The sequence below is a fragment of the Salvia splendens genome, chromosome 12 (genome assembly GCF_004379255.2).
Source record: "Salvia splendens isolate huo1 chromosome 12, SspV2, whole genome shotgun sequence".
NCBI classification, from domain to species: Eukaryota; Viridiplantae; Streptophyta; class Magnoliopsida; order Lamiales; family Lamiaceae; genus Salvia; species Salvia splendens.
The window spans coordinates 11083662-11101382 of NC_056043.1; the positions used below are offsets into that span (position 1 = coordinate 11083662).

Genomic DNA, 17721 nt, shown 5'->3' on the forward strand with positions numbered 1-17721 from the left:
TCCAACCATTTACACTAAACTCAAACTTAAAAGAATATTCTCTATATTATGCCCTTTTTACTCACAAAATTTGAAAAACTTTTAGGTTTTGGTATACCCTTGGAGATGGTCTTATCTCCAATAGTACTTCAAAACCAATCTCATTTTTCGTTTTTGGAAAAAAAATATCTATCTTTAGGTATACACTAAACTCAAACCCAGTTTTTCAAATTTTGTGAGTAAAAAAAGCATAATATAGAGAACATTCTTTTCAATTTGAGTTTAGTGTAAACGGTTGGAGTAAAATCATATTTGATGTAACATTTACACGAAAATGGATTTGAGTTTTTGATTGAAGATGCTCTAATAGTCCAAAACTCATCCTATTTTGGGTTTTCGAGGAAAAAATTACTACTATTTTTAGATTTAAATTAAATAAATTCAAATCACTTTGCAAACTATTTGTATATAAAACTAAATGGATTGCGAATGTTCTTTTAAATTAGAGTTTAGTCAAAATAATTGGATTAAAAATTACTATTTAATATGATATTTACACTTAAAAATGAGTTTGAGTTTAATATATACGCCCTCCGTTCCATAGTAGTGGAAGTGTTTCTTTTCGGCACACACGATTTAAGAAAAATTGTGTTAAGTGAGTTAAGTAAAGGAAGAATAAAGTATGAAACGAAAAAGGTAAAGAGATGAAGAGAGAACAAAGTAAGATGAGTTAAAATAAGTGAGATGAAGTGTGTTGACTTTTACTAAAAAGGAGAAATGACTCCACTACTATGGAACGCACTAAAATGACAAAATAACTCCACTACTCTGAAATGAATGGAGTATAATTAGAGATACTTGTAAAGATCTAAAAGTTGCATGCTCCATCTTTTTCATGGATTTGTGAAGTTTACTCTAAATTACTACTCCCTTCGTCCGTGCAATATTGCCCAAGTTTGACTCGGCATAGATTTTAAGAAATGTGAAGAAAAGTGAGTAGAAAAAGTTACTGGAATAAGGGTCCCACATTTAATATGTACTTTATAATAGAATGTGGGTGTAAAGAGTTGTGAAAAATAGGGTCCATTTGCCAAAAACTAAAAAAAAAAACAAAACAAAATGGACAACTTTTTTACAGACAGACTAAAATAGTAAAATTGGATAACATTTCATGGACGGATGAGTAAATACGTAGAGGTCGCGGATTAGAAACAACTCAAACAAGCTTCGCCGCACAACTTTTTTGGTTTGAACAACTTAATCTCTAGCATTATGACAACAGGCCCGGCCTAGTCCAGTCAGGTCACGTCTGGTCCAATCTTAAACAATTTGGTAGTTGGGCAAGGCCCAAACTCGACCCAATCTTAAAAATAAACAAAAGCCCTAGCTTAATTCACTTCCTCATATAGCTTGAATTTCAAGTGCTAGGGTTTTAGCAAGTTCAGTCTCATTCATTGACAGATAAATTAGGGGTGCGAAGAGTGCGTCAACCTTTTCATCAGCAGTCATCCATTTCACCCCAACAATCAACATGGTAATCCCTCTCTTTCCTTTGATTGTTTGTGAATTTTTGTTTGCTTTTCTCTTATTGAATTTTCAACTTTAAAGTTTACATTGAGAAAATGATTTGTGAATGAACTGTCGGAATCTCACTCGGCTAGCATCGGTTAAACAAAATTATGCCATCATTTATAGAACAAATAACTTTGTTATTATCAGTTGAATCATCGGTTAGACTTCTGACTTTATGTACGGCTAATTTGCTCAGCTTATTGACTCTGATGAATTTGCAAGCTCTATGTCCTTTTTTTATTTGGAAACGCTATAGATTCTGTAATGAGACGTTTTGGTAGTAACATTACAACTTAGGCATGAGACGTTTTGGTAGTACTGGTGAACCAGATGGCTGCGGCGATAGTTTCTCTTTAGATCTGGCAAAAGCGAAAGAACCCCTAACATAATTCGAATATAGGCTGACAGCTGAGCTCACCCTGGCCTCTAATCAGCGATTGTAAATAAGTATCTTTGGCACCAAGAGGGAAGTCATTTTTGAGGCGGATAGATAAAGGGACGAAGAGTTGCTTTCTTGGTAGAGGGAGTTTTGGGAGCTTGACTAGACCAGTGTTGTCAAAATGTCGCTCGGGTCGCTCGGGTCGCCCGGGTCGCCTGGGTCGAGACCATCACCGCCCCAACATGGGTGGGTTGATCGAGATACAGGGTCGCCGCTGGGTCGCCTGGGTCGCCCGGGTCGAGTGTGTCGGCTGGGTCGCCCAAACACATGCTGCGCAGTCATGTTTTAAGATAAATCCCTAATTCTTTTTATGTAAATCTTTCCATTCGATGCTGATTTGTTTTTACTAAAATAAACATAATATAAAAGTAAAACTTATCTAAAAATCTGCTCTCTCTTATTTTCTCAAATATATCACACGTTTTCTGACTTTCTCAATCTCAATTCTCTATATATATGCATGCACCACATCAAACTTTTCAAACCTACTTTCTACACTTTAGAATTCGGTTCAAAGATCTTTTGCTGCCACCCTTCATATATTCCTTTCTTTTGATATTTTAAGACAATGGTTTCAATTATTTATTTTGTGTTATGACTTATGAATTGTTTTGATATTTTTGATAATTTCTATTTTCCACTTTATCTCTATTCACATGAATTACATCTACATTTATATTATTTGATATATTATAAACATTAGAGCAATATATTATTTGATTTAATATTAAAAGGCAAAAAAATAAGCCTAGATTCTTGGGTCTCTCGACCGCGTCGACTCATCGACCCGCGACCCAAATTTTCACCTCATCGACCCGGTGCGCCCCGCGACCCTAACATCACTGGACTAGACTGATTTGTTATCATAAGGGGATTTTTTAAAAATTGAGTGTTAGCATTTATGGCAATGGCTATGGATGCTGCAAACAGGCTTTCTGTATTTGCAGCCGAAATGGGTTTGAAGAAAAATATCGGTTCAAGTAATTGCTCTTAAACATTTGCTTTATTCATTTAATTTTGATACTTGTTACAAGAAGTTAGTTAGAGCCCATAAGATTGACTTTCTGAGTTCCTATAGAAATGCAAATGGCTAAAATGCAATATTTTAGATTTTCCTTTATTTTATATACTTAAACCCTACCTTCGTCCAATAAAAATAGCACTTTGGAATGAGGCTGGTTTTAATGCACAATTAGTAAAAGAGGAGAGATAGAAAGAAAAAGTTATTGAAGTATTGTTAGTTGAGAATGGGCCCACCTCATTAGAGAGAGAAAAGTTACCAGAATAGAAATGTCTATTTTTATGGGACATACTACTAAAATAGCAAAACTAGTCTATTTTTATGGGACGGAGGGAGTATGATTTAGTATTTTGCACCTGTATGGAATCGCTATTTTCCCATCAGCCTTTGAAACAGAATTACATGTTATTACCTCCTTAAACTGTTTTAGTCCCAGAAAGGGGTATATGTATATCATCATGATCAGGTAATTCTTATTTTTATTCATGTATTTTATTTGGATTATAGTTGTTTGATTGTTTGTTTGTGGCTGCTGTCATCTATATGCTTATTGACTATTTTGTGGAGAAGAAGGTGTGTGATGTTTTAAGTTTTTCATGATCTTATGTGATGGTGGTGGTATTCGTTTCAGGCATCTGCCAAGCCAAAAGGTCATGCAAAAAAAACTGCTGCTGCAGCAGAAGATGAGGGCATGGATCCAACAGTATGTTCTCCATCTTGATTCTTGCATTAGTAATCTTGAGATTTTCTTTCGTTTCTTGGTATTGTTATGTTTATTAAAGTTATGAAGGGACTTTAGCTGTTCTCAGATGATATATTTTATATGCAGCAATACTTTGAAAATAGGCTTAGAGCTCTTGCAGCTCAAAAGGAAGCTGGCAGCAACCCATATCCTCACAAGTTTGAAGCTCAATTGTCTATTCCTGAATATGTAAAGAAATATGAAAATTTAAGCAGTGGGGAACATCTGGAAGATGTTGAAGTGAGAATAGCTGGTAATGGATTTCGAATATATGGATTGCATTTTTGGGTCAGCATTAACCTACTTCCTTTCTAACATTTGAGATACTCCTTTCAATAGGTAGGATTATGAACAAACGATCATCATCATCAAAACTTTTCTTTTATGATTTGCACGGCGGAGGTGCTAAAGTTCAAGTTATGACAGACGAAAGGTATTTTCGTAGTTCAACTTCAAGTTACGTGTTGATACATTGTACAGTTGAGACTTGAGGGTTCCTTGTATGTGTACCAGTTTTTAAAAGTAGCGTATTTTCTTTTAATTTTGAGTATTCCAGATATAATAGGACTTTGGTTCAGAAAAAAGTTAGTTCTTTTACCAAATTGTTTTATCATCCTACCTGAATATCAGATTTTCGAAACTTATTGGTAGTTCATTGTTAAGATGAGCCTTTACTTGATTCCAGCTGTCACCAACTCACCATGGAAATTTTCATGAACTAACTAACCATTTATGTGCAATTTGTTGTCGTCTTCACCATGGATTTTTTTATGGATGTTAATTGTAGGACATCAGAGTTGGAAGGGGAAGAGTTTACTAGGTTTCATTCTTCTGTGAAACGTGGAGATATTGTAGGGATCGTTGGGTTCCCAGGTTTGTAACGTTTATCTTTGAGAACTATGGAGTATATGGTAATGTTAATAAAAAATTGAAATCGTACTCTGCAATTCCCATCAATCATGATTAGGATTTTCTTGATATGTAAACTTGTTTATGATTATAATTTTTCTTTGTTCCATATATATTTGTATTGCATCTTCAAAAACTCCTCTTATGGTTGCTTGTTCTTTTTTAGGTAAAAGCAAAAGGGGCGAGCTTAGTATCTTTCCGAAAACATTTATAGTGCTTTCCCACTGCCTCCACATGATGCCACGCCAAAAAGTTACTCCTGGTGGAGGCGCAGAGAACACCAAGGTGATTTTGGTTCTTCTTTCGTGATTTATACTGACACTGTTGTGGTTATTAATGATGAAAAATTTTTTGGACAGACAACTGATGTTTGGATTCCTGGAACCGGGAGAAATCCTGAGTCTTATATCTTGAAGGATCAGGTAAAATACAACTGTCAGTAGATATGTTAAGTATATGAAACACTTGTGATGGTCTTAATTGCTACCACAAACAATGCCAAAATGTTTTCCTGCATACCCGCCCATTGATCTGCATGTCCTACCATGGATTCTGAAGCTGCTTATTTGCTGTATATGTGATTTGTAAACTGTCAAGCCATATATTTGTCAATAATTGCTTGAAGCCATATATTTTTCCATGTTATTTTGGAATTGCGCTTGAAGATATATAATTTCTATATACCTTAAACCTTTTCAAGGATGCTAAACACAAAATTTCATTGTAGGAAACACGGTATAGGCAGCGCTATTTGGATTTGATGCTGAACATGGAGGTTCGAGAAATATTCAGAACGAGATCAAAAATTATCTCATACATAAGGCATTTTCTGGATGAACGAGATTTTCTGGAGGTATTTGTCTGTTGAACATTATTATGTAAAGCATTCTAATACTTCCCTCTAGCCTATCTATATATTGCTTTCAGATTTTTTATTCTGCATGCTTAATTTTCTTTGTTAAAGGTTGAGACACCCATGATGAATATGATAGCTGGGGGAGCTGCTGCACGGCCTTTTGTAACACATCACAATGACCTAAATTTGAAACTTTTCATGCGGATTGCCCCAGAATTATATCTGAAGGAACTTGTTGTTGGTGGCTTAGACCGTGTATATGAAATTGGGAAGCAGTTCAGAAATGAGGGGATTGACCTTACTCACAATCCTGAGTTTACTACTTGTGAGTTCTACATGGCTTTTGCTGACTACAATGACCTGATGAGACTAACTGAAGATATGCTCAGTGGTAAGTGGAATCTTTGTTCTAAACTAACTACAATAAAAATTTGTGCTCGTTTTTTAAGAAAAATCTGTGCTGGTAGGTATGGTGAAGGAACTTACTGGTGGCTACATAATTAAATATCATGCCAATGGACTGGATCAAGATCCTATTGAGATCGACTTCACTCCTCCTTTCAGGTCCTGAACTTGTGAATTTATTAGTTATGCTTATACTTGTATTTTAACGTCAAATAAATGATTGTATGTCCTTTTATTCTACAGGAGGATTGATATGATAGATGAATTGGAGAAGATAGCAAAATTAAACATACCTAAAGACCTTTCCAGTGAGGAAACCAATAAATACCTGGTCGATGCATGTGCAAAATTTGAAATTAAATGCCCACCTCCTCAAACAACTACTAGATTATTAGACAAAGTAAGATAGCTATCTTCATTTTACTATTATCTGCAAAATTGAGTTACCTGTAATCAAATCCTGAACGTATACAATTTAACAGTGGTTACTTATTTATTTTGATTACTCCTGTCACTCCTGTCACTATTTATTTTAGATTATTAGACAAAGTAAGATAGCTATCTTCATTTTACTATTATCTGCAAAATTGAGTTACATGTAATCAAATCCTGAACGTATACAATTTAACAGTGGTTACTTATTTATTTTGATTACTCCTGTCACTTTTTATGCTTGTGTTTTCATCTCCATGATTTTATCTCTCTCTCTCTCTCTCTCTCACCTTTTTATATTATAAATGCAGCTTGTTGGCCATTTTCTTGAGGAGACTTGTGTAAACCCTGCTTTCATCATCAACCACCCTGAGATTATGAGTCCACTGGCAAAGTGGCATAGGTCGAAACCAGGCTTAACTGAGAGATTTGAGTTGTTCATCAACAAGCATGAAGTACGTGACTCTGAATACCCTTGTATTTTTCCACTCTATTTTTGTGTGTTTCCATTATTTCTTTCTTTCTGTCTCATCTATTGAACCTATGTTTTGGAACCTTACAGGTCTGTAATGCGTACACGGAGTTAAATGATCCTGTCGTGCAACGCCAACGTTTTGCTGACCAACTCAAGGTATTGGCTTGATAGCGAAGAATCATATCTATGAGATTTTAAAATATGACTTTGCCGCCTTACATGGTACTTAGAACTTGGATCAAAAGTAAGAGGTATGTGCTAACGATGCCTTGTATTGAAACCAGGACCGACAATCTGGTGATGATGAAGCAATGGCTTTGGATGAGACTTTCTGTACGGCACTTGAATATGGATTGCCTCCAACTGGCGGTTGGGGTTTGGGGATTGATCGATTTGCAATGCTGTTAACCGACTCACAGAATATAAAGGTAGTCAACATTTTATATATTTCATCTACTTTCTGTGTTGCTTCAACTGGCAAGAATGCTCTTCATAGCAAACGGTTTTGGAATTTTCGTACTCAGTAGTGTATGTGCGTGTAGGAAGTTTTGCTTTTCCCCGCAATGAAACCCCTGGAGGACCTGAACAAAGAAAGGTACAAACAAAAACTAGATAATTATGATGAAATTATCTCAATAAGGTTTCGCAAATATGTAAAATTTACAGTTGAATTTGTGGTTTGTCCTTTGCCAGCAACAAGAAAACTCAGGATGGACCTCTCGCTCAAGGTATGCAATCGAATAAGTCGTTTTTTTGGTAAGTGTAGTGTTGTCTCTCACCTTTAAATAATTGCTACTTGGTTTTGCCCTGTGCTTTTCTTTAGCAGAATTTGAAAAGAAAGCAACGGTGTCGTAAAGATTTCTCGTGCCAATGAAGGAAAATAACGATTATGAGTTTTGGGTTAATTGAACTTCATAATACTACTTACTATATCGTTACCAGATTTATTTAATTTATATTCGACTTTTGTCACTTATTTGGCTTTGTTATTTGTTAAGTTCATAGTTCATACTATTGAAGTTTCATGAATTTTTATTTTATTTAAATCAAACACCCTTCGTTAAAGATGGTCGTATTAGGTCTAACTTTACCTACTTTTTCTTTTTATTTCTCTTATTTTACACACTTTTTTTTTACCAATTTTCTCATTAAAACTCGTGTTTTCTAAAGATGAGACTTTTTTTATGAATTGAGGGAGTATGATATTTTGTTGCGACGAAGTCTGTAGCTTAATTGCGTTTGCTAATTAGTACTTTATCCATCCAAAAATATTGGTCACATTTTTCACTTTGTGGTGTTTACTAAATGGCATGATGAAATGTTTCTAGATTTCCATCACGGAAAAATTGAAGCATTAATAAAGCGTATAGTACTATTACGAAGATAAAATTGTATAGTACTCCCCTATCCTAATTAAGTTGATTAAAACTTTTGAGCATGAAAGGTGAATAAAGTAGAAAAAATAAAAAGAGAGTAAATTAGTTGATGGAATAAAGTAGAATGATTGGATGTTTTGGTTTTTTGTCAAAAAAAATGAAATGACTTAACTTAGTTGGTACATCTCAGAAAGGAATACAGTTCAACCTAACTGGGACCGAGGGAGTATGAAGAACGGAAGAAGACACAAGATATAATCCCTCCGTCCGTAAAATAATGTCTCATTTTACCATTTTGGGATATTTGTAATTTAAATTCTCGTTTACCTTTTTTCTATTCTAAATAAATCGTCCCCAAGTTCACTTAAATCAAAAAATCATAAATTAGGCATATACACAAATTAGGCATTAAAAAAAACATATTCACATTCTTACATAGCACAAAATAATAAATGTAATATGACTGATAATATTTTACAAGCATATTATATTTATTTCTTTTTTTTTTTTTGGATAATTTTGTTTTTATTATATTATTTAATGCCTAATTTTATATATGGATATTTATCTAATTATTTTTGTTTATTACCCATTATATTTTTTGTGATTTTAATTCATTATTTAACTATGATCATATTAATTTTTATTGTAGTCATGAATCTAACTTATATACTCTTTATGGCCTCACGAGCAGAATAGTTACTTGAAGCACTTCAAATTAGGGCTGGCAAATCGGGCGGATTGGGTCGTTATCGGGTCAACCTGATAATGACCAAACCCAATAAGGCCTAACCTGAACCCGACCTGTTAAGGAAACTGTAAATCCGAACACGAACCCGACCTGCTACCTTCAAATCCGAACACGACCCGCACCCGACACAAACCCGTTATCGACACGATATAATATGGGTTGACACGACACGATAACAACCCGAACCTGATATTACACGATTAAAACCTTAATTTTTAACCTAATTTACACAATTAAAATTCATTTTATACTATTTAAACCTAATTTATAAGAAATTAAAAAACTAAAGTAAATATATAATTTTTAAAATAATAATAAAAATAATAATATTATTTCTTAATGGGTTACCCGTATCCGACCCGCATCCGACCCAAACCCAGCCCGAAATTATCGGGTTCTTAATGGGTCAACCCGATAAGGACACGGATCTAATAAGACTTGACCCCAACCCAATAATTTCGTGCGGATTCGTGTCGGATTATCGTGTCGTGTCGAAAATTGCCAGCCCTACTTCAAATGTGATTTTTTCTTGTCAACAATTCCTGATACGTGATATTTAATACTTTATAGGGGGTGTTTGGTATGCAGGCTAAATTAGCAAAAGATAACTACTTAATATGGGCTTAAGATAAAAATTGAAATTAAATCCAAGATAATTAATTTAGTCATCTTGTTTGGTAACAAAGACGAAAATCAAGATAAAAACCTAAAATGACTAATCTAACCCTATAAAATTCATATTATTCCAGATCTGTCCCTCTAACACATACGTTTAATTTCTTTCCCATTTCTCACAAACCCAAAAAATTAGGGCTTGAAGATGCTTGCTGGAGAAATCTATCAAGGAAGAGAGTGCTTTAAAAATAGGAATCCAGCGGAGTGTTACAAGAGAGGAGGAGGAGGAGGAGGAGGAAGAAAATGTGAATTCTTCCCAGATTCCGGCGGATCGATGGATAAAGCATTACAGTAGCTGCCACCGGATTCTGCTGGCTGGGGAGGGAGATTTCTCCTCCTCCACTTGTTTGGCATCAGCTTTTGGTTGGGCTTCCAACATGGTCGCCACATCTCTCGATTCGAATCGCCTAATTTCTGGAATTGAAGATGCTTGCTCGCCCGAATTTCTGGAACTAGACGATTGATCACACAATTCTCGTCAAATTCAGATTGAAAATTGTTGGAGAAAGGAGCCCTAATTTTCAGAATTGGGAGATTGATTTTGCTCACGCCTCACGTCAAATTGGGAGAAAGGAGCTGGGTTATTTTAGTCTATTTCATATCATATATGGCTGATGGATATGCTATCTCAACCTCTTTGGGCTGATAAATAATCAATCCTTTTGAACTAATTTACTTCGGGCCTCCCCGGGTCGAGATGGGCTTTAATGACTTAATATGGACCTTTTTTTATCTACAAAACAACCATATAATTTATATAACTCATTTAACATGTCCTTATCTAACCTACTAAACACCCATTAAGGATATGAAAGGAGTAAACCTCATATTGCAGGGACTAATTATGAATTTAATCATTCACGGGCTATTCGGGCTTATCCGCATGTTTCATACTACACTAATATGGGCCTTACCGGGCTCCCTTGCAACATTTCACAATATCGGATAGAATCATATATTTTAATTCATCAGCTTTTTCTTCCCTCCCCATGGAATGGAGAAATGAAAATGTATAAACATATTTGACCAAATAATTCATCATATATTTAAGGTTGCCTAATACGTTGAAATTAAAACAAGTATAATTAATTCTTACCGAATTTGTGCCAAACTATTTAATTTGCATCAAAACACATGGACTCACTTGATTTGGTTGCCTATTAATTAGGTATTTAATTTTACTGGCAATTATTGCTTCGATGTCACATGTCAATTAGAAGATATATTTGACTAAGACTTGATTTTAAGATATTTTGTGATGCATTTCTGCATCTGTTATTTACCTACTAATTTAAAATGTCCATTAATTGGATTTCTCTCTACTTGCAGCCAATACTGAATACTCATTATTATGTTAGTGAGACCAATTATGGTAGCTTATTGATTAATTATATCTACTTTTGTAATTGAAACATAACTAGATGCATAATCAGGGAACGAGGGAGGAGATGCAGACATAATCACATGTTGACACAAAGGAGAATTACCAATGAGTTAATGCTTGGATAATACCCTCTCCCTCCCACAATAGGACTCACTCTTATTATAGGCACGAGTTTTAAAAAATGTAAAGAATAATTAGTTGAAAAAATTAGTGGAATATGAGATTCACTCTTTATATTGGTTTTATAATAAAATGTTAGTGAAGTGAGTTAGTGGAATGTGTGACCTAATTACCATTTATGTTAAAAATAAAGTGAGACTCTATTGTAGGACAGAGGAAGTAGTATAGTTTATTATTTACTCCCTCCGTTCATGATTAAAATGTTTTAATAGGCACAAATTTTAAGAAATTGTTTGACTTTATAAAATAAAGTAGATATAAAAAGTTAGTAGAATGTGCAACCTATATTGGTTTTATAATAAATAAAATGTAAATGGAATGAATTAGTGGAATGTAATGTCCACTTACTAAATATAGCAAAAGTGAAATGAGACATTTACTGACGGACGGACGAAAAAAGAAAAAAATGAGACATTTAATGGTGGACGGAGTACATACCTTGAATTGATATGCGCTTCTGCTAAATATGAAGAGATTGACAAATTGTATAAAATGTCAGTAACTTTTTTTCTTTAGATTAATCTGAAGGGGTTAGCAAATCATAATAAGTACAAAGAGATATGCTAAAAATTGAGACATTTTATGAAATATGTTTGAGGACACAAAATATCATTAGTCATTCTTACTTTTGCATTAAAACAACATAATTTCATAAGTTGAATAAAAAAGCATTCCACCATTGGTGAAATGAATCTGCTTCGTCTGACCAAAGTAGAGAAAGATTTTTTTGTAACATGAGTTAGACTATATTTGATTACTTTTCCTCTTTTTGTCTTGAATATCCACTAAAATTCATCTACTCTCTTGTACCCTAAAAATAAATATTCTGAGATTAGTATAGGTTTTAATATTAAAAACATAGAAAAAGTGACTAAAAATTATTAATAGAGAATGAGATCCATCTCATAAATTTTTTTTTATTAAAAATAGAAGTAAATCATTTTCAATGGTATACACAAAAAAAGGCTACTTTTTGAGACAGATGAGGTGTTAAAATTACTTTTCATGTTGGAAGAATAAAAATTTAATGCATAAAATTGACTGCATATATCTCAAAATAGTTGAGTGATATTTCTTTTTGGATTATCTTAAAATAATAAAATTGTTTTTTTCCCTCTTATACTTTAGTAACTATACCTTTTCTTTTCCTTTAATATTTTATTATTTTTTGACTTATTTTTCTCCACTCTAATTTTTAGGGCATCAAATTCTTAAATACTCCCTCCGTCCAGCAATTGGAGTCCCATTTCTCCATGGCACGGGTTTTAAGAAAGTTGTTGAAGTGTGTAATAAATGGGGTGTGATAGTGGAATTTGGGACCCACCTCAAGTGTGTTAAAATTTTGGCTTCCAAAAATTCGAAATTTACTGCCTCTAAAATCGAAACTTATCACCAAATTTATCAGCAAATCAAAATCAGACATGAAAATGAAGAATCCAAAATCGAAAATGAAGAATCCAAAATCGAAATCCGAATCCAAAATCGAAATCGGACATGAAAATGAAGAATCCAAAATGAAGAATCCAAAATCGAAATCCAAATCGAAATCCAAAATGAAGAATCCAAAATCGAAATGAAAATCCAAAATCGAAATCCAAATTGAAAATCCAAAATCGAAATCCAAATCAAAATCAAAATCCAAATCAAAATCCAAAATCGAAACTTATTAGCAAATTAAAACATTAAAATGAAGAATTAAACACAGAGAGCGGCGATTTGGAGGAGGAGGAGGAGGCGGCGATTTGGAGAAGGAAGAGGAGGAGGCGTGGATTATGGTTCCACAGAGAGCGGCGACTGGGAGAGGAGGAGGAGGAGGGCGGCGATTGGGAGAGGAGGAGGGGGGCGGCGATTGGGAGAGGTGAGAGGAGGAGGGAGACCGAGAGTGTCAAGAGTGAGGGTGAGAGAATGAGGGAGACCGAGAGTGAGGGTGAGAGAATGAGGGGGAGGGGTGTTTTTTTTATGGCAATTGTGTAAATTAGTAAGAAGGGGGAGGGTAATTAAATTGTCCAAATATGGCAAGTAGAACCGGGACTCCTATTCCCGGACATCCCAAAACAGAAAAACGGGACTCCTATTGCTGGACGGAGGGAGTATAATTTTTAAAAAAATGGCCAACTAAGGACAGGTATCTGAAAAAATGGCACTTGTTTGGGAGTCGATGCGCCACCTCTACAGCCAGCCATGCACGTGTCATCCCAATTGATTAGTCACGTGACGTTTCTGTCAACCAATCACGTTCTCAGAATTCAATTCATGCACGTGTGGTCGGTCCTATAGTCGAAGTTACGTAATTACCCCTTTTAATGTCAATACTTGAATCTTATCCGATCGTTCGGCAGTGTAATAGTAATACATTCATATGAAATGAAAATATCATGTCTGCATAATTGAGTAATATTGTATTAAAATTTAGGAAATAAACATCTAATTTAGATTTATGGCAAAGAAAAGTGGAGTATTGTGTTAGATGACAGAATACTCTTATTTTATCCCATCAAAATTTGTGACAAATGGTCTCAAGTATAAATATTTATAAAATCGCTCACTATTTGAAATTGAGTTTGTGATGATTGAATTCTTTTGCAGGAAAGGCTGGAGTTCGATTCTCCTTAGTGCTGTGTATATATTCTTTTATGTATTACAACTTACTTTTTTTTGTTTATTCAAATCTCTTTTATCTTTTTTAAAGATTCTTTTATGGACTCCAAAATAGAAATCCATCTAACGCACACATCTTTTGTTTTATTAAATCTCATGCATTTTTATACTTTTCATTCTTTCGTTTTTTTAATATTCTAATGCATTTGAAACCTACACAATTCACATATGTATTTATTTTTTCTATTTTTTCAAATATTTTAAAGCATTTTTTATACCTTCATCATTTAAACTTTTTAAAAATATTTTAATGCTATAGAAACCTACACAATTCACACATATATTTATTCTTTCTGTTTTTTTAAATCTTTGAAAGATATTTTATATCTACATTATTTTAGCTTTTTAAAAACATTGTAATGTATTTTAATTCTATATTGTTTCGTCATAGTATATAGTAGTAGTAATAATTTTTTATCTTTCCAATTTTCTTCCAATGCACATATTTATGGTGTTTTTAATAAAAAAAAATTGATTATTATTAACAAAATAAATTAAAGAATATAAAAAGAATCGATTAGATTTTGAAGCTTCGAAGCGCTATAATTATTTATTATACCCCAAATGAAAAATCCTGAATCCGCCACTGTCCTTATTGTTCCAATTTTTCATTTTATTCTGTCATATATTGATGGTTATATTTATTTATAGTAGTACTAATACTTTTAGCAATAGACTATATTCACTGACTTATTTTATTAATATTTTATTATAATAGCATTAAAATAAAAAAATGAAACACACATTCTACTAAATTTTTAAATCTACTTCTCTTTATGGTTTCTAAAATCCGTACCAAGTTAAACTGAACTATATATATTAGGGGATAAGAGGGAGTACTATTATTTTTGGTTACGGATCACGACTAAATCGATTAATTTTTCCTGTAGTAAAAAAATGTATGTGGTTGTGATTCTTGTGATATATGTTAAGTGGCATGAGACAAACATATACGTGCACGTTTTAATCCATGTAGTTGGCGTTCGGTTGCCATGACTAATATCATGAGACTATCCATCTAGGATTAAATTGTGAGATTATTTTAGTTGGAGGGGTGAGGCTATGAATTATTATCATGAGACTATCCATCTAGGATTAAGTTGAAGGGTTCAATCTTATGAACCAAACATGATACATATTTAATCATGAGATTTAATCTTGCCAACCGAATACCCCTATGCAAACCAAATTGCTAATTGTCATTTTCCTTAGATTGTCATTGTATCTTGTCAAACATTTTTGTTTTCGATTATGACAAAAGTCCTACTCCATAAATTTGATTAAATAGCAAGAAAATATGTTTCTTGTTCCAATGATGGGCATTTGTCAAAAGTAACTATTTAACCTTTTACTAGTATTCTCTCTTTTCACGACATATACTATCTTCCTTTGAACGTACATGTACTTTAAAGGTGCGTTTATTTGTCACAAATGTAATGGTTGAGACTATAATTCATCAGAATATATTTCTGATAGATTACTTGTACGTTTAGGGCATTAGCAATGGGGCGCCCCTATGACGCGTCACGTTAGTAGTTTTATCCTCCTACCTCCCCACCTGCAGTGGGGCGCCCTATAGCGCGCTACGTTATCATTTTTTTAATATTTACAAAATCCATACGAATTTTAAAAAAAATAATACATTAAAATACGAATTTCATAAACTTCATTTCATTTAATAAAAATTAATACATTACAATGCGAATTAAAAAAAACGCAAACTCAGCGACGGCGGTTACGAGCCCACACTTCTTCAATCATGTCACTCATGAGCTGCGCATGCTCCTGTTGGTTGCGCATTGAGGCCTGTCTAGATAGAACCTCTTCGAAGCCTAACGGTAACCCTTTATCGGGTGTGTCGGTCGATGTGCCGGAAGAGCTAGATGCACGGTCGTCTTCATTCCAGTCGGTGATGCTTCCGCCTTCACTCTCGACTATCATGTTGTGCATGATTATGCACGCATATATGACATCGGCGATGACTTCCTTGTACCTCGACATTCTAAACATGCGGCGGAAAACAGTCGGGCCCCATCGCGGTTGATCGGCAAAATAGTCTTCAACCAGACGTCTGTGAGCTTCTGGTGGTCGCGTCGGACATACGACCTATGTCGAATAGGCCAATGGACTTGCTCAGCCGCCACTGCCATCGTCCGCGTCGATCGTCCGCGACCTCCACAATGGGGCGGACGATGGCGCAGACGATGACCATCGTCCGCGACAGCCGCAATGGGGTGGACGATGGCCATCGTCCGCGCTATCCTCCGCGACCGAAGTATAGGGCGCGACTATCGTCCGCGCCCTATGACACGCACCCGCAATGAGTGCGGACGATGGATGGCTCGGACGATGCGCGCCATCGGGCGTGCCATCGTCCGCCCATTGCGGATGCTCTTAGAAATACCAAGAAAAGTTATTTAAGATTAGAACTTCTATTAATTAATTAAATTCAGTTAAGTAATTGGAATAATAAATGTATTAACTAATTGACATAACAATTTATATTAATAAAATAATAATACTAGTATACTTCTAACCGGATTCATATAATTAATAATTTTAAAATTAAAATATTAAAATTTAATTAATAAATTATTAAATAAAAACATAATAATAAAAATTATATTATTATTTTTTACAATTGTAATGCATAATTTTAGTAATTAGATCCTGATTTTTTCAATAAGTTATTAGTCTATAACTCAATTAGATCCTAATTAAATCATGAATCCAATTTATAGAAATTAGAGAATGCATTTTAAAATAAGTTAATACAATAAACGAACATAAAAATGATAGAGCAAGAGAATACGATTTCGAAGAAGGTTGTGAACATGAGTTACTGTCTTACTGAGCTAGGGTTTTGCCAGAGGTCGGCGTTGGCGTTGCAATGCTTAATGAATTGTCGAGGGAGGCCGGTGACTTATAGAGAGGAGACGGGCCAACAGAAGAGAGCATGTGTAGGCGGCAACGTGATGAATATAGAGGTTCAAAGGGAGAAAATGATAAAAACGGATTTGGAGAGTGTAGACACTTTGATCAAGAGATATTGACTTTGATGAGATTTCAAATAGAATTAACCTTAAACAACTAAACTTAATTAAAACTACTTTAAATAATAAATTTGGTATTAAACGGATACATGGATATACCCGATATCCAATCGAATTATTTCTTATCTGACTTATCCAAAATTTTTAATCTCATAAAATCATATATCAATTACTATCCAATATACTCGACCGATATAGGATCGGGTAGGGATAAACCTAATACCCAATATTCGTATTTCCATTTCCTTGTTAATAGAGACACTTCTTTTCGGCACGGAGATTAAACATAATGTGTTGAGCGGATGATGAGTGAAGTAAGAGACGAAGTGAGAATAAAGTAAAAGAGAGAATTGTTTTTTTTGTCAAAAATAGAAATGACTTAATTAATTATGTTGGAACTTTCTAAAATAGAAAAATAGCTCAATTAACATGAAACATATGAAATAAATGGGCAGAAGAAACATGTTGCAAATACAAGGATAGACTAGTCTATCTATACATATATAAAAGGCGAGTTTTGGCCTTATTTTGAAATATTTATAAATTTTGTCCTTATTTTAAAATATGTGTAAGTTATGGAATGAATTTGTGATACAATTATACAATTCATAATGATGTAACCAATTTGTCTCAATAATTATTGAAACCATTATCCATTAATTAGAATAAGTGAAATAATTATAATATGAATGATTAACAGTTATAAAATTACGATGAGATCATTGCTTGCATTAACTACAAAAATTAACTTTTTAATAATATCTATCAATATATAAAAGATGAGTTTTAGCCTTATTTTAAATATTTAAGAGTT

The 17721-nt window shown here is 33.9% G+C and overlaps 1 protein-coding gene across 4 annotated transcripts; it reads left to right on the forward strand.

The window, feature by feature from the left end:
* Positions 1 to 1388: 1388 nt before the first annotated feature.
* Positions 1389 to 8584, forward strand: LOC121756811 (lysine--tRNA ligase-like). Of its 4 annotated transcripts, none has more exons than XM_042152206.1 (17): positions 1389 to 1513; positions 3643 to 3714; positions 3841 to 4006; positions 4093 to 4186; positions 4541 to 4626; positions 4829 to 4947; positions 5022 to 5084; positions 5390 to 5515; positions 5627 to 5909; positions 5986 to 6082; positions 6167 to 6323; positions 6667 to 6810; positions 6918 to 6986; positions 7115 to 7258; positions 7373 to 7425; positions 7524 to 7558; positions 8397 to 8584. In XM_042152206.1, exons 1-17 carry the CDS (start codon positions 1511 to 1513, stop codon positions 8462 to 8464), a joined length of 1779 nt encoding a protein of 592 aa, XP_042008140.1. In that variant the 5' UTR covers positions 1389 to 1510; the 3' UTR covers positions 8465 to 8584. The 4 variants fall into 4 exon arrangements, with proteins under 4 accessions (XP_042008140.1, XP_042008143.1, XP_042008141.1 ...); XM_042152209.1 differs by having other exon boundaries at positions 7524 to 7586; positions 8397 to 8412; XM_042152207.1 differs by lacking the exon at positions 8397 to 8584 and adding an exon at positions 7654 to 7895.
* The last annotated feature ends 9137 nt before the right edge of the window (positions 8585 to 17721 follow it).